The sequence below is a fragment of the Sus scrofa genome, chromosome 4 (genome assembly GCF_000003025.6).
Source record: "Sus scrofa isolate TJ Tabasco breed Duroc chromosome 4, Sscrofa11.1, whole genome shotgun sequence".
In the NCBI taxonomy this organism is placed as follows: Eukaryota; Metazoa; Chordata; class Mammalia; order Artiodactyla; family Suidae; genus Sus; species Sus scrofa.
In genome coordinates, this window is record NC_010446.5 from 118,995,966 (window position 1) to 119,021,769 (window position 25,804).

General features: G+C 43.8%; 1 protein-coding gene across 4 annotated transcripts in view; it reads left to right on the plus strand.

Moving 5' to 3' along the window:
• The window catches only part of PLPPR5 (phospholipid phosphatase related 5), a 465,309-nt gene that overhangs the window by 395,605 nt on the left and 43,900 nt on the right, over positions 1–25,804 (plus strand). For all 4 annotated transcript variants that reach the window (XM_021088656.1, XM_021088657.1, XM_013997347.2 and 1 more), the window contains 1 exon segment: positions 353–603. In XM_021088656.1, coding sequence (XP_020944315.1) covers positions 353–603 — 251 coding nt within the window.

Sequence of the window (25,804 nt, forward strand, 5' to 3'; positions counted from 1 at the left end):
GATAGACTGAACCCTCTCTAGGGAAACACGTCTCCATTTAAAAAATCGCATTACCCAAAGACAGCCTTGGAATCTATTTTCTTCTTTTATCTTATGTCTTATAAACCTGCCACGCATAAAAATGTAGCCAGTGGTAGACAGCTCAATATGCTAAATAATTTAACACTCCCACTGCTTCAGAAAGCAAAGGGAACGGAATGAAAACTGGAGGGGGTGAAGTGGCGGAACCATATGTATGTATATATGTGTGCAGACATGGGCTGTTTTATAGTTTCTCAAATATTTGCATGTTGGCTTATTGTAAATGGAAACACAGCAAACCAGAGTTACGGTGGTTTGTTTTCTTCCCCAGGAATTTATACCTTTGGACTGTTTGCTACAGATATCTTTGTAAATGCCGGGCAAGTGGTTACAGGAAATCTGGCCCCGCATTTTCTCGCCCTGTGTAAACCCAACTACACGGCGCTTGGCTGTCAGCAGTATACGCAGTTCATCAGTGGGGAAGAAGCGTGCACGGGCAACCCGGATCTCATCATGAGAGCAAGGAAAACGTTTCCATCCAAAGAAGCAGCCCTCAGTGTCTATGCAGCCATGTATCTGACAGTAAGTAAGGGTTAGAAACCATTCTTCGTTGGTCTTTCTGTTAAGGCTCCCAAAGTAGAAATTGTTCCTCGCTGCCATAATCAAAGTCACATTAACAGCTTTCTGCAGGCCATTTAATTTATTTTTAATAATAGCTGTTTGTGCTGTGAATAAAATTAAGCCAGTTGACTCTGATGAGATTATGTGTGGGTAGTTGGTTGTATTAAAAAAAATACAGCCATTAGCATTTCTATCTGAGAGTATATTTGTCTTTATATTAAATAGGGCTTACTGGAAACAAATTTGTCCTCTAGCAGGCTTCATAAACTTCTAATGGTGCAATTAGGAGAACTACCCAGGCCTCTTAACCGCCTCCTCAAGTTCTCACGCTCTCTGGTAGGGGTGGGCAAAGAGGCACTCCTTCTCTAGAAAGTTCTTTCTTTATTGGTAACTATATCATCTTATTATCTCAACCAGCGTTTCACTGTTTTCTTGTAGAATAACAAAAATGCCCTCCTAGATGATACACTACTTTCTCACTTCTTGAGTAGGTGCCATCATTTTAGTGGGAAGGGCCAGGCCCTAAGTGCCGCTGTCTGGAGGATGTTAGGTGAAAGTGAGTGGTCGCTGCTGAGTGCATTTCTGATCTGCAGGAGTAGAAGGAGGGGCAGCCTTGGCAGGCAGCTCTCGATCCCAATACTCTTGTTCATTGGTCTTTCCCTGTATCACCAGAATCTGCCTTGTAGCTGTAGAGCTGGACTCCCAAAAGTGTGCGTTATCAGCTTTTCCCTGGCTACAGTCAGTTCAGAGAATTTTTCCTTTTAGGGTCCTCCTTTCCAAGGGTGCCCCAAACTGCTTCCTTCTGATTTCAGCTCATTGGCGAAAGACCCCAGGACCAACGTGAAACCAAATTTAATAATTTCTAATTGCTCGATTATTTTTACCCTCAAAGATTTTTTGATTTTGGAAGTGTTTCTGATATTCCTAATGCAGTCTTGTCAGGTTAATCTCTAAAAGAGCGACCTATAACACCTCTACTTAGCTTGGAAATCAAGGGTACCAAACAAAGGACAGCTTAGGAGAGTAACCATGGCATTATCCAGAACGTTCACTAAGGCAGGGTATTTTGGAGATCAAAATGGTGTACATTTGAACATTTTTAATGTTTTTAAGCCAAACTCATTCTACCACTCCCTGCCTGGACTTTTAAAAATCCTACCAAGAAAATGTATATAGAGTTAAGACTCAAACTCTGGAAAAGAAGCAAAATCCGTTTTCTCGTCTGTCTTCTGTGCAATTTTCCAGTGACAACTCCTTACTTACCCTTACTCTGCTCTCAACTCTGTTCCTCTAATTTCCCCTGGTTTCTTTAGCCCATCAGCTTTGGTTTCTGGTGCACGTTCTAAGGTACTTCTAGACTTGGTATGAAATCTTCCAATCTAAGCAAATTCTGTCCTGTTCACTAGATTGCTTGACTTCATTGTCCCACTTCTCCTAGAATGTGGAGCATTCAGCCTAAAGATGAAGATTTAAGATGAGTGAATCAGAAGTCATAAAATACTGTTCATTCATTGTCCTCACCTCTAAATCCGATGTTTGTATTTGTATCTGGGTATGGAATGCAAATATATCTGCATATACATAATGTGATCAAGCCAGAGACAAATTCCAGAATACTCTCTGACCCTAAATACTGTTACATGATTATCTTAGCACCAATCACTCAAGAGAATAGATTTTGCCATGTGACCAGGTTGTGCCAGTGGTGGTGAAGGTGCTAGTAGAGTGAAATAATAGGTCTTTTTATTCTGCCAAAGTGGTGTTTTCAAAGGTTTCTATAGGAGAAGATATTACCCCTTTTTATACTATAAAAATATATTTTTTTTTTGTCTTTTTAGAGCCACATCCATAACATACGCAGGTTTCCAGGCTAGGGATTGAATCAGAGCCGTAGCCATTGCCCTACACCACAGCCACAGCAATGCCAGATTTGAGCCACGTCTGTGACCTACACCTCAGCCCATGGCAATGCCAGATCCTTAACCCACTGAGCAGGCCAGGGATTGAACCTACGTCCTCATGGGTACTAGTCAAATTCGTCTCTGCTGAGCCACGATGGGAACTCCTACTATAAAAATCTTAATATTTTGCCTTGCCCCTCATCTGCTGGTATTTGGTTCAGCAACTTCTTAACCTGATTTGATTTAGCAAATTACTTGAATGCATCTATTTATGCTACTTCTGAACTATAAGCCATACTGTTCTAGTCTGTGATGAAGACTTGGAGAAGTTTTAATAATAATAATTATTATTAGCAAACTTTAATTGAGCATTTACTATATGACAGGCCCTAGAGCTCCACTATTATTTATTTAATACATTACCATTTCTTATTTATGTATTATTAAAATCATTATTATTATTAGTGTAATAATTATTGTTTGAACTAATTATTGAATCCTCATAATAACTCCTTGAAGTATACACTATTATCATGCTATGTAATGAATATATAGTATACTCATGTCACAGATGAGGACACTCAGAATGTGAAGTAACTTGCCTAGGCCCACAGAACCACACTTTTTCTAAATGTTTCAGAGGATTTAGTGTCATTTAATATCATTTAGTCATATTAGCCCTGACGTGTGGTGCATGTGGTTAGCTGAATTCCCTCCTACTCCTGCATGATCTCAGCATCCATAAAAGTTAAAACCAAAGGTTCAGATGGTAGGTATGTTTAGAGGGGAAAAAAAAAAACAAAACAAAACTAACCCTCTAGCACTCGGAAATCTTCTATCATTAAACAGTGGTTCAGACTACAAGAATTCCTGCTTGTAATTACATTGAAGGGTACCACTGTCTTTTTAACAATAGATTCTGTTCTGCAAACTGCTTTTCTGTCTTCTCTACCACCCCTTTGTGTGTGTGGGTGGGTGGCTGCTATGGCAACTCTGAATATAACTCCTGCTGCAAATGGAGGCTTTACAGTCAGGGTTTGCTATTACATTTGCACCTATACACATATGCGTTTCTTCCCAGCTTCACTCCAGACACCTTGGGAAAAGTTTATAATAGAAATGTTGGGGTATTTCCAGCTAATACAGTCTCATGAAATGCTTGCCAGAGTTTTGACGTGTAGCTAAATAGGGGAAAATAGCCATATATTCAATATTCTCTGTGGAAATAGGCTTATTGCTATATTTAGGTAGAGATATGTTTGTTTAATGTGGTGTAGGTGTCATAAGCATGGGTAAACACATAAATAAAAATAAATGAGCCCTATTAGGAAGTACGGGAATAAGAACTGACGAATATTTTTCTGATGCTTCTCTCTGTGGATTAGTAAATAAAATTAGGGGACTTGAACTCTCCCTTAGCATCTGACTTTAATTAAGGCTTTGGGGATAATTTGATCACAGAGTCATTCTCTTTTGCTTTCCTGAGGACTTTCAGGGAAAAAAAAATTTCCTATGCCTATTTTTGCAAATGTAGTTGGTTTCCCAGGAAAAAAATTTAAAAGTTATTTAACCCCCCGCCATTACATTTATAATTCTGTTCAGTTGCCTTAGAATAATATTTAAATTTACCTTTGTGGTATTTCTTTTCATATAAAATAGGTAGTTTTTGGAGTTTCCATTGTGGCAGAGTATAGCGAACCTGACTAGGATCCATGAGGACATGGGTTCGATCCCTGGCCTCGCTCAATGGGTTAGGGATCTGGCGTTACTTGAACTGTGGTGTAGGTCTCAGACATGGCTCGGATCCCCACGTTGCTGTGGCTGTGGCCGTCAGCTGCAGCTCCAGTTCAACCTCTAGCCTGGGAACTTCCATATGCTGCAGATGTGGCCCTAAAAAGCCAAAAAAAAAAAAATATATATATATATATATATAAATGTGTGTGTGTATAATATATAAGGTTTTTTTTTCCGCCCAATTAAAATCAGATGAACTTCAGAACTGAGAATGAGAGGAAATCTTTGGTGAATTTCCAGTTAACCTCATAACCACTGAAACAAAAAGTCCTAGAATGGTCTCTTGAAGTCACATCCAATTCTGACGTTAGATTTTATGAAAATCTTTTTGTTGTTGTTGTTGTTTTTAAAAGAAGAGTCAGCTACATTTATTGGCCTCTATTTCCCATCATCTGTTGCTGCATAACCAACCACCCTAAACCTAAAACAATGAGAATTTATTATCCACAGGTGGTCATAAATTATGACCTGTGGTTTTTGTGGGTAGTGAATCCTTGTTGTGTCTCTCCTGGGTGGCATTCAGCTGACCTGTCCAAATAGCCAGGGGACAGCCCGCATGGCTGGGCTCTCCTTCTCAAGTGGTCTCTCTCACAGGCTGTTTTCCCCGACAGTCTTAGAGCAGCCAGCCTTCCAAGAGGGCAGAGGCCCAACCTGCCAGGCTTCCTGAGGCATAGGCTCCAAAACTAGTTCCGTATCCCCAGTCCTGGGTTCTCTTGGTCCCAGCAGATCAGACCCAGACAGATGGGGTGGACAATGGTGTCCACCTGTAGATGGGGGGCCAGCAGAGTCGGCTCGTAAAGAGGTGAATATGCCGGCGAAGGAGGAACGGGGGGCATTAAAACCTTTGCTGCAGTCTTCTCCTGGTTCATCCATGGAAAGCTCCACAGTGTCATTTTTCTCGGTGTTTCCTCCTCCTTGCTGGTAGCAGGTCCTTTGTATCATCCAGCTGCTTCTTCCCACTTGGCCGTCTTCGATAGTAAGCTCCCCAGGTCCTACGTGCAGCAGTGACTGGTCCCAGACTGCCAAGACAGGAGTTAAATAAACACAGCCTACAGGTGTCTGTCTGCCCCTCCTTGACAGCGTTTTACCTGCCTCTGCAGGACCATGAGCACACCCTTATTCTGGGGTACAGAAATTTGGGGAAGCCTGCCAGTCACTTGGAGCGGTTGACTCCATGAGACTGGCTGGTCAGGAACTGGGTTTGGGAGGAAGGATTGGGGTAGGGAAGCAGAAAAGCTCTGGGCTGCCTTCAGGAATTTGTCTTTGCTGTCCGGTGGGATCTGGCTGCCGTCGGAAAGCCGTGCCTCTGAATCTTCCCTGCTGAGACGTAATGTCGTACTGAAATATATACGGTCCCTGTGCTCTAGATTTCAAATGAGCAAATTTGTGTCGACTAGATAATCCATCAAAAACTGTTTATTGAGCAACCACTCATAACGTGACCGCTAGGCTATTACTTGACTCCTGGCACTGCGACCGCTGTTATTAGTCGATATTTCTGCTAAGTGTGATTGATGGGGGTGGTAAGTAGAAACGGTGTCTGCGAAGTACTCGTTGGCTTCCAATATTTTCACCCCCATCAAACTTGTCAAAGTTTACCTCTTCCCCTTGCCCCACATTCCTCCATGAACTCCGTGAGTTTAAATCTGAAATCTTTCATTTAACACATTAACCCTGTCCCATCCCGGCTCAGGCCCAGATCCTAAACCGCAGTCCATAATAATTAAAACTTGGAACTGCACAATGCAATTATTAAAATTGCACAGTACAATTATTAAATAACAAGCAGTGGATGATTAAAGACATGCGGATACTCTGCCTCTTCACTTTAATTTTACCTGGCTTCTGCACGTGCCACTCACATTCCGGTATTCTGTGACCAAGTGGTGGCTTCAGAGGGGCATCTGGTTCTCTAGTCACAGCACAGAAATTCCTCTGTCTTCCACGGTGTGTCATGTCTCAGCAGCATGAGATCACCAGTGTGGCCCACTGACTTAATATAGTTGCAGCCAAAAGCAAAGAGCACTGACATTTTAGTTAGTGCATGTGGGCTTATTATGGGTAAATATACTATTCTGTGAGGCTCTTTGAAATGTTGAAAAACATGTCACAGAATTCCATTAATCTGTCTGGGGTTTCTTAGGTGTTAGCGACCTCCAGCTCGGGGACGGCTGGCAGCACTCGCATATTCTCGTTAGGAAAACAGGACGTTGGCTCCTTGGACAAAATGTAGGATAGCCGTGGCTGCATGATAACTCTTATAGGCTCCAGGCATTTACATGTGCCTTCAGGGACCCCTCTGCCATTAAAAATATGTGTGTGTGTGTATACATATATATGTGTGTGTGTGTATATATTAAATATATTTGACAACCACATTGCTATAAAAACAAATTTATAGAGAACACCTGTTAAACATTTTCTTCAACTTAATGTTCACTTTTTCCTTCTGATTTTAAAGGACATTAAGGCAGGTTCATGGTCCCTAGTAGCATCATGGGCCTTAAAAGCATCACTGTGCCTGTTGGATAAGTTTGTCCCCAGGATGGTACATAATAAAGTTCTAAGTGACGCATGATTGTGGGTGAACCTGACAAGGACAGTGGGAGCCCCTCGGTGTCCAGGAGGGAAGAGGCCGCTGTTGGCAAGCCCCGTGGGGCATGCTTCGGGATTAAGTGGTACTTGGCGGTGCGTCTTGGAGATGAATATGATTTGAATAGGTAAAAAGGAGGCATTCTGGGTAAGGGGCAGGGAGAACAAAGGCCGGGAGCAAGACACAGCAGATACAGTCAGGGGAGCATGAGTGAGGCGAGAATGAGGGGGGAACCTCGCATGAGGAGTATATGGGGGGACTTGTGGGGTTTAGGGATTAGCAGGAATAAATAAATCAGAAAGCCTTTGTAAGCCATCCTGAGGCTTCATGCTTGAGTTAATAAGCAATAGAGGGTTGAAAAATGACATTATGAAAGCAGTTCTTTAGAAGGATTTCTTTTTACTTCAATTCCACAAATATATATTGAATACCCAGCATGCCTCGAGCCTGGACGTAAGTGATATAAACTTCTGGAGTTGAAGATGGTGTCACTGAGGGTAAATGGGGAATTAAAAGGGAACAAAACTAAAAGGGAGTATTTTAAGGGGATTGTCTATCTCAGACCTGGAACGATAAGCATTTGATTTCAGCTGGTTTCCTTAAGACTGAAAACCTTAGTGCTCATGAGAGGCCAGAGTTGGATGATATAAAATGTGCATATTTCAGCTGGGGGGTTCCCTAAGCATGTGCTCCTGGAGCACAGGAATAGGGAAGTCAGACCTAGGCCCAGAGCCAGTGCTCTGGTGTGCACCTCGGGGTTTATACACCATCACCAGTTTATTTAGATGCTGTGATTGAGTGGAGCCAAGTCCTGGGGCCCAGTTTTAGTATTTCATACTGCTTTTGTAGTCCATTCCCCTGTCCTCCAGCTTCCATTTATGAAAAAAAAACTATCTAGATGAATGGATGAAGACGGCGTGGTACATATATACAATGGAATACTACTCAGCCATAAAAAGAATAAAACCATGCCCTGCCATTTGCAGCAACGTGAATGCAACTAGAGATTCTCCTACTAAGTGAAGTAAGTCAGAAAGAGAAAGACAGATACCACATGATATCACTTATATGTGGAATCTAAAATACGGCACAGGTGAACCTGTCTACAGAATAGAAACAGACTCACAGACATAGAGAACAGACTTGTGGTTCCCAAGGGAAGAGGGGAGGGGGAGGTGGGATGGATGGGGAGCTTGGGGTTGCTAGATACAAACTATGACACTTAGAATGGACAGGGAATGAGCTCCTACTGCATAGCACAGGGAACTACATCCAGTCTCTTGGGATAGAAAATGATGGAAGATAGTGGAAGAAAGGGCGTGTGTGTGTGTGTGTATATATGTGACTGCATCCCTTTGTTGTACAGCAGAAATTAGCACAACGTTGTATATCAGCTATACTCTAAGGAAAAACATTTCTTTAAAGATGAGCAGTAGCTGTCTAATATCATCCTAAACACTCAGCCCGCTTTAATGTTCCCAGTGGCTGGAATGAGGGTTTGGCTCTCTTCACTTTACAGGTTAACATAACTCGGGACATAAGAGGCTAATGAACATGCCCAGGGTTATTCAGCTAGTACTTGTTAGAACCAGGGCTGTGACCCAGGTCAGGGTGTTTGCAAAGGCAGTGTTTGGTCTCTTGGCTCACACTACCTCCTGAGATGTGCACCAGTGAACAAACGGCAGCCACATTTTGAATTATTTTCGGAGTCCAGTTGCTTTATACGTAGCGGGGGAAGCAAACGAGTTAGTTGATTTTAATTGAAATGTTGCCCAATATAACTTAGGAAACTCGTCAGAGAGTATGCATGCCATAAGTTCCTGTTTCAGGTCCTAATTTCCAAGCAGCCAAGTAGCACAAACAGTAAAAAGTAATGCAAATGGTTGTGATGGTTGGATTTTAATTGTACTTTGATTTTAAGTGAATGTGTATTTTACTCTTATGACCCTTCCTTTTGAATATCTTATGTTCTGCACATTGAGATGCCAGAGAACTTCAGTTGCTTTTAAAATGATGACTTCTAAGTTATCTTCCCCTTCTCTACAGGGTCCAGCTCTTGGCTACATGACAGCCCCCTACCGCTGGCCGTGCTTACTGCTGGTTAGGCCTCTGTGGTAGGCAGGAGCATTTTGAGGGGGCCCTGCAGAACCCAGTTTGTAATGGGCAGCTCTGAATGTGCAGTCCTTTCATATCCTGGGGTCAGCCCTTCCATCTCGGACAGGCCCAATAGCATGCTCACGTCTGTTTTTCACAAGACACATCATTTTCTGCAACAGGTGGCACGTCCTTGAGCCAACCGTGTGATTCTCACACACTGTTGCCATAAGCTCCAGACTGCACGTTTTTCACTGCTGACACCTCAAGCGGCCGGATCAGTGTGGCCCCAGTGGCAGGGCTGCTTGCCCCACAGGCTGTACGTGTGGAAGCGTCTTTCCTGCTCCAGCCCCCACTCAAAGCCAGAGTGTCACGTGCACTTTGCATGTCACCTGGTATATGGGCCAGCGCTCTGTTGATAAGCGGGGAGTGTGTTCCTAGGTGTCCTTCCAAGGCCTCCGTTGCGCTACCCACCTCTTGTTTGCTGTGTCTAATCAGAGCCATGTCTTTGATGTAAAGGATCACTGTGGCCGTCTGTAAGATGTCCAGAGGTCCACCTCACGTCACACTATGATGTGACAAAGAGCAGGAGAGTTAACTTAACACTGACTTAAACTGTGGTGTGAGGACTTGCCTGTGCCATGTGAATGGGAACTCTTTCTCATCCTCTCCCTTGAATGAGATAGAAAGCCACACAGTTGACATATCAGTGGTCACCATGACTTGGCTGAAGATTCAGGAGTCGATAGTCTTTCTCCAGGATCCATCCAGGCTGGTGAATTAAATGGAGACATGAAAGAACTACCCCCCCTGCCTTCTTGAGAGCCTAAGCAGTGGCATTAAATCTTTACCTCCTCCCAATGCAATACTATTTTTGATTTATTATTTTGGCAGGACTAGGAGGTTATAGTTGCCTAAGCTTCCAGTTGAATTATCCCCGTAGTCCATCTACTCAGAGGGAAGTGACCCCCGGATGTGCTCTCAGACCTAGGAAATGCACTGTGAGCCGGGTTTGGCCTGGACTCATGTATTGTCTCGGCCCCATGGGACCCGAGCCTACCCTGAGGCCATGAGGATGTTAATTCAGGTGCCGGGGGTCAGTGTCCACTTGGACCCTGTGTCCAGTTGTTCTCCAAACATCTGGATCATCTTCTCCCCAGTGTATAGTCAGCTGAATAAATGGTCACAGGCCCTTCTGGGGAAGGTCTGAGAAAACCGTTATAGTAAATACCTTCTGCAGTGTTGTGGGGTCCTTCTCTGTGGGGACCAGCTGCCTCCTCAGTCATTGAGGTTCATTCGGGTTTGATCACTGCACAGAGGCTTAAATGTCTTTTCTGGGGCCTTCATTCTCAGTTCTGCATTCGTGCTTTCTTGTGATTATTTGTTAAGTCATCTCATTGGCTCCCCATCTGTTTTGCCCCCAGGGAAGGCTGCGATCTCCAAAACCTTCCACTGGTCAAATCCCCTTGGCTGCCACTCAGGCCTTCTGCCATATTGTGATAATGGAGACACTTCCTCCCACCCACCCCTGCTTCTGATGGTTAAACATCGATAACTGGCTTTTCTTTCTTCAAGTTCCCCATAACCTGCATGGGAACCCAGATCCAAGGTAGCCTCTCCTGCCATCAACCCTGACCTGCACAGGAGAGGCGCCGTTGAACTTCTGTGTCACGCTGGTGCCCCTCTTGCTGGCGCGTTCCTGACGCCTCAATGAATAGGGCATCCACGAGGCCCCCTTATGGCACCTGATCCTCGGGTGGGCCTTTGAGGCTTATGGTGCATGTCGGTTCCAGCAATGCCCACTTCTCTGAGGCTTTTCCTTCCTTCTCCCACCATCAGCCAAGGCAGTTCAGGCATGTCAGCTTCATTAAGAGAAAGCAGTCATTTTCTCGAGGCTTTTAGGAGCCCGCCAGCAAGGTGTTTTCACTGTCCCCTGAGGCCTCGCAAGAGTGTTAAATCCTGCATCCCCAGGGAGTATGTCCTCTTGTTAACAAACACAACTTTATCCTGTTTCTCTCTCATCCTCCTTGATAAAGATCTCCCGCGCCACCCTTGCTGTGTAGGTCTGCCCTGGCTCCAGCTGGTATGATGTGCTGGCTCATGGTCGCAGCTCTTTCGGGACAGAATCTGTCTGCTCCTCAGGAAGCTCATCACATCCTGGGCAGCTTAGTCCTAGTTACTGGCCTGGAGCCGGGAAGAGAGGAGGGGGCAGATCATAAAGGGGCCCCTGTGGCACTGAGGACAGTCCTGTGTCCTGCACTGGAGGAGGTTTATAGGTTTATAGGAGGAACTTTATAGGTTGGGGAGGGCCATGTCTGAGGGCTCTAAGGGTTTAGAGGAGTCCCGTGAACCAAAATCTTCAGGCACATCAACCAGATGCCCCCATCCTTTGGGGGAAGGTCTTAGATTTTCCAGACCAGGGTCCTGACTTTGGCATAATAGACCTGTCCTAGCTGAGTGTCTGGTCATCTTTGAAGGTCCCCTGATTCTTAGCTAGTGCGTCCTAGGTTTGGTCTTCAGCCTTTTCTGCTCTCACACTGCAGAATGAAAGGTCTCTTCCTAAGGTTCCGCAGAAGCCCTCTGGTCATTTTGTTTTCATTTTGATAACTATGCTCTGCTTTCCATTTTCTCTCTGTAGAGCACTATCCCCATTTGGTAAGAGTCAGCCAATTTTCTCATCCCTGTAAGCGTTGTTTCCCTGGACTTCTCAACTGCCTGGATCCTTGACCTGGTTAGCATCTCCCTCCCACCTGACTGACCAACCGTCAGACTTCAGGCTTTCAGTGCTAAAACCAGGGACTTTATATAAACCGGGAAAAGTTGGTTAGGTTACCCCTTTCCTACTGGGACGTTCTTCCAAGCCACTCCTGGTGATTTTTAGCAGTTGCATTGCCACGCTACCTGGTGGGCTGTCTGTGCCTCACATACCACATAGGATGGGGGTCTCATTTCCAGCCAAGACATCTTCCCAAACCCCATCTTACCATCTGCTTTCTTGGCCCGGCCCTGGTACTGACTCCACTCGTCAGGCTCCTCCAAAAAGCAGAAGAGATTCATCGCAGGATTGGAAGGGGTGATATTTGCACAAGTTAGAGGGAAAGAAGCGAGATTGGATCAGAGAGTCTGAGCCAACCTTGAGCAGAGATTTTCCATTAAAAGAGCCCACGATGGACATCAATGGCCATCTCGGTACCCCTGCCATCCTTAATCACTGGTTGGGGGCTGGCCAGGAAGACAGCGGCCTGTGCTCAAACACTCTGAATCCCAGTGCTCTCCAGGTGGAGACCCAGCTCACTGCTCTCCCAGCAGCAGAAAGCTTGATCTTCCCTGAGGGGTGATCAGAACAGCTTACTTCTGTGGCTGCCACACAGCCTCCATCTAGTTCTAATTTGGAGAGGATCTAATAAGATAATGCAAGGGGTTAAATAGTGTGAGGTGTTACCTTCTGTGGTCCTTCCTGTGGCAAATATATTTGCATTTGGCATTCCTTCATGTATAGAAAAAAAATTAGAGCACATGAATTTCAGACTCCTCCTTCTTGGCCCCTCTTCCATTGTGTTACAAAAGAGATTACCTTCTCCTGTGCCCACAGTCTGCTTTGAGCCTTTTGTTTGTTGTTGCCATTTAAAGAAAATCTTGGAAGGAGAACAAAGGCCTTCAAATAACAAGTAGAAATTCCTCTATAATAGTATGGAAATTTAGGGTATAAAAATAATAACTATTATTGACCATTTCCTGAGCTAAGCACTTTACCTACAGTAAAATATATACTGCTTTCTTTCCCTTGTCAAACCTATTGATCAGGCATCTTTCTATATATAGGGATATATGCTGTCAGGTTTTGTACACTGTAGGGAAGTATGATTTCCTTAGACACATTTAACTGTCCACGATCAAAAAATAAAACCAATGACCACACAGAAACCATCCCTTAAATTACCCTCTCATTTTCTGAAAGAAGTTTCTAGAAAGACTAGTTTATACTTCCTCACTTTAAAACTAGTTAACAGTGCAAGGTTTGCCCTTCACTCCACCTATATTCTACCTAAACTACTCTACACACTTCATCCACCAGTGATCTTATCAAAAGCTTCTTCAGCTCCTGTCTTTCTGGCCATCTCAACATCGCAAAGACTCCTGATCATCTCAGCTTTTCTTTTTTTAAACTTTGAGAACATCACACATATTTTCCAAATTTGCCTCCTCTCTCATTAAGGGTTCTACTGCCATGGCAGAAATCCATCCACCAGCTTTTACTATTCTTGCCCTTCTTTTTCTTCCCTCTGGCATCCCTCCCAACACTGAGCTCATTCATTGCCACTTCCATGTCTTTTCAGGTGAACCCCCAAACTCCTTCCCTGGCCTTCTCCTCTCTCCGTGAACACCAGAGTTTCAACCCTAACTTGAACATAGATAGGTTGTGTTTCACTAGCTCCTTAAACTCAGCCTCTCAGAAATCAAAGTCATGACCTTACCATTGCTCCCCACTAGCTCCCTCTTTTGTATCTTCTGATTTGAGTATTGCCACTCCTGCCCTCCCAGTTACCCAAGTGAAACACCTGAGTCATCTCCAGCTCCTCCCACTTCTACGCCCCCGCATCCGGATGTCTGATTCATTATGTTGGTTCCACAGTTGAAATATCTCCCCAATCCAGATTCTTTTTCTCCACCCTGCCCCCCCAAACGTCTTCTTGAACCTGGCTCCTTTGAATTACTCACCTTGACTATTGTAGGAGCCTCCCAAGGAAGCTTCCTAAGAAAATTCTTTACTCACTCCATCCATTTTACTCTCTGCCGCTGGAGGAATACTCCTAAATCATGGGTTGAAGCAAACGCTGTCTGCACAAATGCTTTTCATAGCCTCCCCTCTTCAAGGGTCATACTTCTGCATATTGCATATGAGACCCTCTGTATCCTGGATAAAACTTGTCTTCCCTCTGCTGTAGACTGAATTGTGTCCCCTGCAAAATTCATGTGTGGAAGCCCTAACCTTCAAATGATGGCATTTGGAGGTGGAGCCTTTGGGTAATTCGGTTTGGCTGAGGTGAGGGCCTCATGATGGGATTAGTGCCCTTATGAGAAAAGACACCAGAGAGCTTGCTCGCTCTCTCTCTCAGCCACGTGAGGACACAGCTAGAAAAGCTACCTGGAAACCAGAAAGAAAGTTCTCACCAGAACCCAACCCTACTGGCCTCAGAGCTCAGACTTCCGCTTCCAGAGCTGTAGAAAGATAAATATCTGTTGTTTCAGTCATCTGGTCTATGGCATTTTGTTCCAGCAGCTTGAGCTAAGACACCTCCTCTTTCATGAGCTCAGTTCCCAGGCCGCGGGTACCCAGCCCACACTAGATCATCACCGGTTATGAACCCCCAATATCTTTTTCCATTTTAATAGTTTTACGTGTGCTGTTCTCTTGACCTAAAATATCTACAGTCCCTCCTACCTCTGGATTCACTTGATCAAAATCGTGTTCACCTTTTCATGCATCAGTCAGAGTTCTCGGAGTAGAAAGTGCATCATCTGCCTGATTAAGCCCAAATGAGGTGAAAGAAGAGGCGGAAAGAACTAAGTTCAGGGAATGAGCAGAAACCTTGGAATGTGAGCAGCCAGACCCCAGGCAGAATCTGACCACAGGAAGGATGGGTGAGGATACCCTGCTGTGATGGCAGGAGCCAGGATGCCACATTGCCACCCTCTTGAGATGCCTCCATCAGCAGACCTGCCACCTCAGCTGCAGGTGGGAGAATATTTCACGTTATCTGCTTCTTTGCATCACTTGCAGGCACATCTGATTGACTGACTGTAGGTCATGTGCCAGCAGCCTGCTTGCCAGGGCTTCGAGGAAGGTGACATCCAGCTCTTGTTGGCTTTGGGGGGGCGGGGGGCAGGGTGTATGCTGCCCCTATGGGAGGCACACTGCGAGGAAGCGGGTTCAGACACTCGGTAGTGAAAAGAAAAAATACTCTTTACCTTTGTAACCTGGACCCGGTCTCATCGTTTTAATTGAAGTTCATCTTCCTGTCTTCAGGGGCACACCTTTGTTTGACACCCGAGCAAATCATTTTTTAGCATCTCTTCCTCTAAATGGAACAACAATTGCCAGTAATATATGATAATAATCGGAGTTCCCGTCGTGGCGCAGTGGTTAACGAATCCGACTAGGAACCAAGAGGTTGCGGGTTCGGTCCCTGCCCTTGCTCAGTGGGTTAAGGATCCGGTGTTGCCGTGAGCTGTGGTGTAGGTTGCAGATGAGGCTCGGATCCCGCGTTGCTGTGGCTCTGGCGTAGGCCGGTGGCTACAGCTCCGATTCGACCCCTAGCCTGGGAACCTCCATATGCCGCGGGAGCAGCCCAAGAAATAGCAAAAAAAAAAAAAAAAAGACAAATAATCATCATCATTATTTCATTGATTCATTTTTCAGTTTTTAAATAAACAAGAATGTTTTAAAGGTCTTAAAATTCAGTAAATTATTTCACGTATGTACTAAAATTTGTACTTATACCCAACAGAAATACTACACGTGGCATTTCCATTATTTTATGATTTCATTCTATTGAAATGCCTTCTTATTTTCATTACCTGATTTCATTAAGTTAAACATAAAAACTCCAAGTGCTCACATAGATTGGCAGAATCAAAGGAATTCAAGTTCTTTTTCTTCATCTTTATGATTCCTAAGCTATCGTGGGTTTTTTTTTTTTCCCTCTCAAATCCCTACTGTTTAAATGTAAGTAGTAGAAGAACACGCCGTGATCAAAGCGTGCCTGAACGATTCCCACCAGATGAGTATGTGTGGTTGAGGCCACATGCAGGCAGTTGGACGTGTAGCTGGGAGTTAATTCACATTAACTTCCATGTATAATCTAGTATTTATTAGAGATTATATAATAAAATGTGCTGATTCTAAAGATGTATATAAATATATAAATTATATATATATATATATATATATATATATATATATATATATATAAATAAAAACACGCAGTAGTAACAGTAATTATCTCAGCTTACACCAGTGTTCCACCTACTATTCCACCTTAATAGACCCTACCGAACTTGGTGGCATAAAACTGTGCCCCGTGCTCACAGATTCTTTAGGTCGGATATTTGAAACAAACACAGTGTGGCTGTCTTGTCTCTGCCCCGTGATGTTTCTGGCCTCAGGTGAGACGACTCAAAGGCCGACTCCCAGGACGCCTTGACCTCTAGGGCCTGGGATCTCTGAAGGCTCGTTCACTCAGGGGTCTGCATCAGGCCTGGGAAGACCTGAAAACTAGGGCCACTGAAACCTGGCTTTTCCGTATGTCACAGCCTTCTCGCAGCATCATGGCCCCAGGCAGTCAGGCATCTTACAGGACTCCAAGCACGTTTGTTTCAGTGAACTAAGCAGAAGTTCGTTAACGTTTATGAGTTCACAGGGTCACATCTGTTGCATTTTGTTGTTTGCAGGCCAGTCACAAGACTACCCAGATTCAAAGGGAGAGGAATTTGACTTCCTGTGTTAAAGGGAGGGGGGCAGTGGCAAGGGAGCAAGGGGTTGGGGGCCTGTGGCAGCCGTCTTTGAGAATCCATCTGCCACAGCCAACAGAAGATTCTAGGGGCAGGAGCACCTGTTCACTAACATTGTTTAGAATTGCCTGGAAGTTAAAAAACCAAACAAGTCATTGGTTTTATTCTTCCATTCCCCTTGTTGCCTGCCCTGGGGACAGACTGCTGCTGCGCCTCCACCCTTAATACGCCACTGCCCCTGTTCTGATCTGGAAAGGCCTTGGTAAAGTAGCATCATTGCGGCTCAGCAGTAACAAACCCAACTAATATCCTTGAGGACACTGGTTCAATCCCTGGCCCCACTCTGTGGGCTAAGGATCCAGCGTTGCCATGAGCTGTGGCATAGGCCAGCAGCTACAGCTCTGATTAGACTCCTAGCCTGGGAACTGCTAATGCAGCGGATGTGGCCCTTAAAAAAAGAAAAAAAGGAAAAGAATGGGTAAAGATTAGGAGTTCCCTGGGAGCTCAGTGGGCTAAGAACCTGCTTGTCACTGCTGTGGCTTGGGTCACTGCTCTGGAGTGGATGTGATCCCTGGCCTGGGAACCTCCACATGCTATGGGTGTGGGCACAAAAGGAGGTAAAGATTAGTCCAGTTGTCTTATTATTTATGTATTTGTGCCTCCAGCACATTGCAAAGGCACTGAGGTTAGAGACCATTTCCTTATAGCCACCCGAGTGCCAGCAGTCGCAAGAGCATAATACAGACTAGAAAAGTGTGTTGATTGGTTCCAACAACTACTGCCTGTCTCAGGGCTCATTGTTTGTAACTAGGAGGTTTAAGTACATGTTTTGCCGTAGCCTCGTAATAAACCTATAATCTCAAAGTATAGAGGTGGAGAAAATGATACTCAGCCGTTGTGCTGGTACAAAGCACTGAATCGATTCTTCTGAATAAATGTCAGTCTACTTCTTTAAATAAAATCAGCATTTGCATTTTCTATGGCAGTGTTACTGGGGCCAAGACAGGTGATGGGGACACACCCTGGCATTTATGTAAGTCCCCACGGGCCCTCCCGCTAAGCCTCCTGGCCCCTCTAACCTCTCCCCACGCCCCCCCCCACCCCCCACCGCTGAGCCTTCTGGTCATTCTAACCTCAACTGGGAAAACCTTTAATCAGTCTCAGAAGTGGAGGCGATGCCTGCAGGGGATCCATGCACATTCTGAGAATGGGAAGTTCCTCTTATGCACCCTTAACTGATCCTAGTTAATCCTAGTAATCCTAGTAATTGGCGGCGGACATGGAGGCAGCTGACTTGGATTCAGAAATGCTGGCTGGTAGGGTCCCTGTCCTCTGCTGAGTCTGCTCGTGGTCATGTGCTCGGCATCCTGCACAGCAACCCCTGGGACCTGCCAGTGTCCACCTTCCGAGTACTCCTCATACACCCAAGAAAGCCCAAAAACGCAAGGTCCCTTTTGACTCCTACTTCCTCCAAAAAAGAGTCCACTGTATTTGTGTGAACAGCTGAATGATAAATGACCTGCTTTTACTGTGTGTTCCCGTTCTGTGCTAAGTGCTTTTGGTAGAGGATCTGCTTCACTCCCCCCACTTGGAAACCATTAGGTACTATTACAATTCCCACATTTAAGATGAGACAACTGGGGCTCCGAGAAACATAAGAACTCGCCCAGAGTCACACAGCTGGTGTATGCTGTGGCCAGAATCTGACTCGAGAATACCCCCCAAGTGTTCTTTTGAGCTGATCCCTTGCACTGCTCCCCAGCGCTTGCAGAAAGCAAAGGGGCACATCCTGCAGTGCTGGTGGTAAGAGACCTGGAGTCCTTTGTTCTGGGTGGCTGATGTCTCTGCAGTTTCCCAGGAGCGGAGTTTTGGCTACACGTGGCAATGACACAATGAGGTGTTCCAGCATGGTTGGCTTCTTACCATGAGCCAGAAATCACAGTGCACTTGCTGGATAAAGAACCTTCAGGATAGCCGCTGCCCGTACATCAGCCATATTTTTTATATGTAAGTGTTCTTTGTGGCCCCGGTGGGCTCATATATTCATTGCTATTAAATTTAACCAGCTTACAGTGACAACCACTAATTCAGCTGGGCCATTTTTAACATAGACCCACAGTGTCTTTTTAACTCATCCTGTCATTGATTTTCTTTATTGCAAGAAGTTTTCTTATTGGGTATTTTTATTTCATGAAGGTCTGTAGTATTAAGTACAAATTTAATGAAAACGTAAAATGAAATAATAAAGTTGAACAGGCAGAGGAGGTATGAATTCAGCATGGGAAATCCTTCACTCCCACCTGTAAACATGGTATAGCCCTTATCGTCACCTGCCTGCACTACCAATAAAATTTCCTAATAGCCTTCCCTCGTGCCTGCTTCATGTAATTTTCCAAGTGGGTCTAAAATGGAAATCCCAGCATGCAGGGCCAGTTTCACTGGGTGTGTCACCTGTGCTGTCACGTGAGGCCCAGGCTTGGGAGGCCCTATGTTTGGTTCTGATGCTCTGCCCTCACCATCTTGACATTCCTAATGACATCTCAACAACGGGAATCTCATTTTCCTTTTGCACTGGACCCTGCAAATTAAATAACCAGTCCTGGTACCATGTAATCATATAATCCACTCCCTCTGCTTCCTCATAAATGCTTTAGGAGCCCCTCTTTGAATTTGCTGAGAATTTCATGGATGGTGGTTTAGAAGCATCTGGATTTTCTGTCAACATCCTTGCTTTGCAGTTCTACAATTCTGTGTCCGTAAAATGCTTTACAGATGTAATTACTAAAGAATGTCAAAGATCTGATATTGACACTAGTGCCTTCAAAACTGATCCAGTGCTAATAAACCTAAGACGGCACTAATTTTCGTTCATTTGTTTTTGTTTCTCTGCCTGCTTGTTTTATCAGACATGTCACACACTGTTGACTTGTATTGACGTCATGGCCACACAATTCCCAAGATGTCTCCCAAGCAGTGACCTTTCCTTTTTCCTTTAAAGTTACAGATCTAGATTTGATTTTTCCGTACTATTCAATGTCCTCATTTATCTTAGTGTTTGATGAGAAATGTCTAAAAGGGGAGTTCCTGTCGTGGCTCAGTGGAAAGGATTCTGACTGGATCCTTGAGGACGCAGGTTCGATCCCTGGCCTCACCCAGTGGGTTAAGGAGCCGGTGTTGCCATGAGCTGTGGTGTGGGTCACAGACATGGCTCGGATCCCGCATTGCTGTGGCTGTGGTGTAGGCTGGCAGTTACAGCTCCCATTCGACCCCAAGCTTGAGAACCTCCATATGCCGCAAGTGCAGTCCTAAAAAGACCAAAAAAAAAAAAAAAAAGAAAGAAAGAAATGTTTAAAAGGTACAGACTATAGTATTTGGAGTGGATAAGCAATGAGATCCTGCTGTATAACAGAGGGAACTCTAATCGCTTGTGATGGAACAGGATGGAGGATAAAGTGAGAAAAAGAATGTGTATATATATATATATGACTGGGTCACTTTGCTGTACAGCAGAAATTGATGGAACATTGTAAATCAACTATAATTAAAAAAAATTAAAGGAGTTCCCATGGTGGTGCAGTGGAAATGAATCTGACTAATATCCACGAGGATGCAGGTTTGAATTTGATCCCTGGCCTCACAAAATGGGTGGGGGATCAGGTGTTGCCATGAGCTGTGGTGTAGGTTGCAGTCGCGGCTCAGATCCCACATTGCTGTGGCTGTATCATAGGCTGGCAGCTGTAGCCCCAGTTCAACCTCTATCTGGGGAACTTCCATATGCCACGAGTGTGGCCCTAAAAAACAAAAACAAAAAGAAAGAAAAATGTCTAAAAGGACTCAAAGTCAAATAAGCTTGATTCACTGTATTTTTATATCAACTTAAAGCACTTGTACCACATTTTAAAGAAGACATTTAGATGTAAACAATCAATTATTAGTTGGTTTAATTCCAAAGCACTGAAAATAAGTCGATGCAGTTATATATTTGTTAATTAAAAGAATTATTGAGCACCTATGACGCTTTGAGGATTGAGAGACAAAGACATTCAGCCCTTAATTAACAGGGTGCTTAATTAACACTTAGAGCTGGGAGGTGCAGGTTCTGTTGATGTTCCGGGGCTGCAGTAGCACAGACTGGGTCGCTTACGCAACAGAACTCATTTTTATCACAGTTCAGAGGCTAGAAGTCTAGACTCAGGGGCTGCCTCTCTCCTTGGGTTCTGATCTAGTGTTTTTAACTGTGACCTGATGGCAGGCATGTCATACGTGAAGTTTGGGTGCCCACCTCAGCCTTCAAAAGCCTGTTCACCTCGTTAATGTACTCAACACACATTACTCGGGGTGCTGTGGGACGGCCGTGGACAGCGCTGCTGTGAGAAAACAGGTCGAATGCTTTGATCCTTGGTGTGCATGTGGATATAAATATTCCTTTAGGGGGGAGTATAGATTTCGTCACTAGAAGCTTCTGTCGAGGTCTGGACTAGTCATGCTTTACTCCTCACTCCCCTACGTTCCACCCCCACTGCTCTCAGTTCAAACTCATCCACACAAATGCACACACACACACACACACACACACACACACACACACAATTAACCAACATGTCTTACAAATGCCAAGTCCCTAAATATGCACCTGATTTGCTCATAATTACAGCCATTACTCTAGCACGTGACAATCCAACACCTAGAAGCCCTTCAGCCAAAGTGATATTTTAAAACTTCAGTCTGCTCCTAGCATCTCCTCATGTGCCTTTATAGACTTACCATTATGCTTTTAATAAAAAATCCAAACTCCTTCACTTGGCACACAATAGCCTTTGCCGTTGGGGTTGATTTTTCTTTTTTAAAGGCATTTTTATTTCTTAGTTGCCATGTACAGATAGAGGCTGATTTTTTTATGGAAGAGTAGTTGATTTCTAATATTATTAATTTCCGGTGTACAGCATAGTGAGTCCGTATTTTTACAGGTTACACTCCATTAAAAGTTCTTATAAGAACAACTGTAATTTCCAGTACCATTCCGTATATCCTTGTTGCTTATCGGTCTCCTCTGTTTTATACACAACTGTTTTATCTCTTAATCCCTTATCTCTAGCTTGCCCCTCCTCCCTCCCCTCTCCCTCGTGGTAACCATTCTTGTTTGTGTATCTGTGAGTCTGTCTCTGTCTTGCTCTATCCATTCATCATTTGTTTTCTTCATTAGATCCCACACATACATTTATCATGCAGTATTTGTCTTTCTCTGTCTGACTTATTTCACCCAGCATATTCCTCCAGGTGTGTCTGCACACAAAGCCTTTAGAAACACCATCTAGGTCAACCTCTCCAGCCCGATTTCCCACTCCCACCCGCTCTCTTCAGGTATCTCCCAGCCCTCGCCCACACTCCACCCGCAGAAGCTTCCGTCTGACACCCTGAGTTATTTTCAGTTGCTCTGGTTTGTCCTCTGTGCATGCTCTCATTTACCCCTGAGGCATCCCTCAAGCCCTGCCCCCGTCAGAGATTGAGGTGGGGTCTTCGCTGCTACAGATGGCCTGGTGGCAGTCAGGGATGGACTCTGCAGCCCGATGCTTGCATAGGCATCCCTGCTGCATCAGTGTCTGCTGTAAGTCCATGGCCACGTTACTCCACCTTTCTGTATCTTAGTTACTACGTCTGCTGTGAAGTACCAGTAGTTGGGGTCATTTGGATTACATGACTGGTACAGGCACTGCATTCAGCCTAGTTCTTGACATCTAGTAATCAACCAGGAGGAGTTTTTTTTGTTTTCATTTTTTTTTTTTTTCTGTCTTTTTAGGGCCGCACCTGCAGCATATGAAAGTTCCCAGGCTAGGGGTCAAATCGGAGCTGCAGCTGCTGGTCACAACCACAGCCACAGCAGCAACTCGGGATCCGAGCCACGTCTGCAACCTACACCAGAGCTCACAGCAACACCAGATCCTTAACCCACTGCGCGAGACCAGAGATCCAACCCACATCCTCACGGATGCTAGTCAGGTTTGCTACCTCTGAGCCAGGATGTGAACTCCCAATCAGGAGCTCTTAACTTGTACTGTGATTAATTACTGAGAGTGAGCCAAGCACTGTGTTAGCCACGGTGCTGACAAGGAAGAAAGGATATTTCTGTTCGTCATAACGCTAGCAAAGGAGGAAAAATTATATTTCAGCACAAAAATGATGGTTTTTTTTTATAACTGCTATGAACCAAATCAGTACAAAATTACTCCCCTGAAGCAGCTGGACTGAGGCTGGGGATGTGATTTGAGGTGCAGGACAGGCACCAAGGACAGAGGGACCTTGTAACATCTGACAACTCTGGTGCCCCAAGCCTAGAGCTTCTTGGGGTGAGGGGTGGAAGCTGGTGGGTGTAGGAGAAGAGAGATCATTTACTCCTGAGGAAGAGTGAGGAAATCTAATGGGTGCACAATAGAGATGAATCTAGGCAGCGTTTTTGTTTTTAATGATTTTAATTTTTTCATTGTAGTTGGTTTACAGTATTCTGTCCGTTTCTACTGTACAGCAAAGTGACCTATCACACATACACATACATCCTTTATCTCACATTATCCTTCATCAGGCTCCATCACAAGTGACTAGATATAGTTCCCAGTGCTAGACAGCAGGCTCTCATTGCTTATCCACTCCAAAGGCAATAGTTTGCATCTGTTAACCCCAGATTCCCAGTCCATCCCGCTCCCTGCTCCTCCTCCTCCTCCCCCTCAGCAACCACAAGTCTCTTCTCCAAGTCCATGAGTTTCTTTTCTGTGGAAAGGTTCATTTGTGCCATGTGTTAGATTCCAGATATAAGTGGTATCATATGGTATTTGTCTTTCTCTTTCTGACTCTAGGTAGCTTTTAGGTGAATGAAGATTGAGGAGTGGGGAGAAGGGAATCTCAAGCCATGAGAAAGGGGAAAAGAAGGCACTTCCCAAGACCCCTGGGTGACCAAGCAGGGGCACTTCTCCCCAACCCCTGTGGTGTAGCCACAGATGAGGGTTAGGGATGAGGTTAGCAATGTCCTAAAAGCACCCTCTCGAATTTTGAGACATCCCTTGAAATCTTGCACTGTTATATATAATGTTTAATATTAGTATGAAATTAATAAAGCATTTTTATTAATTAAAAATACTGAATTGCAAACCTATATATACTATCTATTCAAATACTTACAGTAACTATGAAACTCTCTCTGCGGGGTTGGGGGAGGAGAGCACACATGCCTTGTGGTCCACATTTCTTATCCTTATTGCAATATGACATTTTCTTTTTAAAGTATAATGAGTCTTTTCCTATTATTGTATAATTTAAGAGAGTATCTCAAGATCTGGAGTCCAGTTCTTGATATTTAATTTTTATGATTGCAGATGATATGTAGATGATTAGATGCAGTGTGTATCATACAGGGATCGTATGTAAGAATAATCACCTATCCATCAAGCATAGCTTTTTTCCTTAACTAACGAAAATCTGAGAAACATCGTGAGTCTTAAGGTTGAACTACAAATTCAAAGTTTGGAGGATTAGTCAGAGATATTTGAGATGTGCTTTTACTGTTTTTACTACTAACTTCTTGTCCCTAATATTAAACTTAAATTTTTACTCTGCATATTTTAATAGTTTTGTAGATTCTACTTTCTTCATTTGCCTTTAAGTTAAACTAAAACTAAGTCCTCAGTATATGTAACAGTCTGGTGCACATTTTGGTAGTATTTAAAGGTCTCCAGGTTGATGTTTACCTATTCACTTCAGTTCCTTTCTTACCGGTTATTGAATTTTAAATCTTGGAGATGATGCAATTCTCAAAAGTCGAGGACTGGAATACCTTTGGCTTGCATGCAGCTCCTCATCTATCACATAGCTTTCTTTGTTATCCCAATCAGAATTAAGATAAAGCTTATCTTTATTTAAATATTACTTTTTAGCTTGTGAGTGGAAAACAGCTGTTAGATGGAAACATGTGGCTCTAGCGTTTATAGATGACAGAGAAAATGTCAAGAAAAAGTATTTTTGTTCTTTGACTGATGGACCAAGTGCCATGTGGACAATATATTTATCATGCGTCTTCTACTGAATAGAAAGGGTGTCCATGTGAAACCAGCCACGGCTGAACTTTGGGGATAAGGTAAATGTGTCAGTGATGAAGGGGCTGTTATTTACAACCAAACCATCAATCAGCCATTGTCCCGGGGGGCAGCTGAGTCACTGAGCTATTCTGATCTTAACTGCACGTACAGCTGGTCCCGAACACTGAGCTTGTTGTTAATTTACACCACATTTGTGACTCGCTAGCGCTGCCCATTCAAGGACATCAACTACATGATAAATGCTGTGTCCTGATTATGTAACCTTTTGTTAGGGACCCATTAAGTATATTGTAACGAAAATGGATGGCCACTCTTGGTTTTTCAAATGCAATATGTTTAAGGACCTTTCTCCCCATGCCCATAAGCAAGGCAATTGAATTTTTTATTTCTCCAGGCAAATCTGGTTTTAATCCAAGCATATCATTTTAATCCCTTACGTTTATTCCAGGCACAAAGCAAACAAAGGCTTCATGGTGCCTTGAGACAGTAATACAACTTTTACCCTCCTTGTACTAAATCTTACAAACTACTACTGTGATTTTCATTTCGCAAGTGACATAAATAAGATTCGGAGAAGCTACGTAATCTGTCAAGGTCACAGAAATAATTAGTGATAGACTGCCATTTTAACCCAGGTTACTAAAACTCCTGAAGTTGAACTTTTCTCTCTGATTTACAGTGACTAAATATGGAATCCATTGCGTGTCTGAAAGGTATCAGTAAAATACAAAACAATTCATTAACTTTGAAAAAGTAAATTAAAAAAAAATTAGAACCTGAAAAAAATAGACTATGATAGTTTAACTCTGAAAGTTCAAGATAATCCCATAATGCCATTTTATTACACGATGTGCTTCCTGAAACAGTACTATATTAGGAGATGTAAAAATTGTATGTAGATAGAAGATATGGATAAATATTTTCGGACAGAGCACAGGCGCCCTAAAAAATGGTTTTAGGTTCAGTACCCAACTCTAACCAGTATAATAAAAAAAGTAATAAGATAGCAATAAATGTTGGAATGGGGATAATATTTTTTGAATATTTAACTAATGTATTTTTCATTTCCCTTGAATCATGATGCTCTTGTCTAGGTCTGCAATGTGCAGTGGAAATGTAAAATGAACCACATATATGATTATTTTCTAGTAATTCTATTTTTAAAAATTAATTCAAAAAATTTT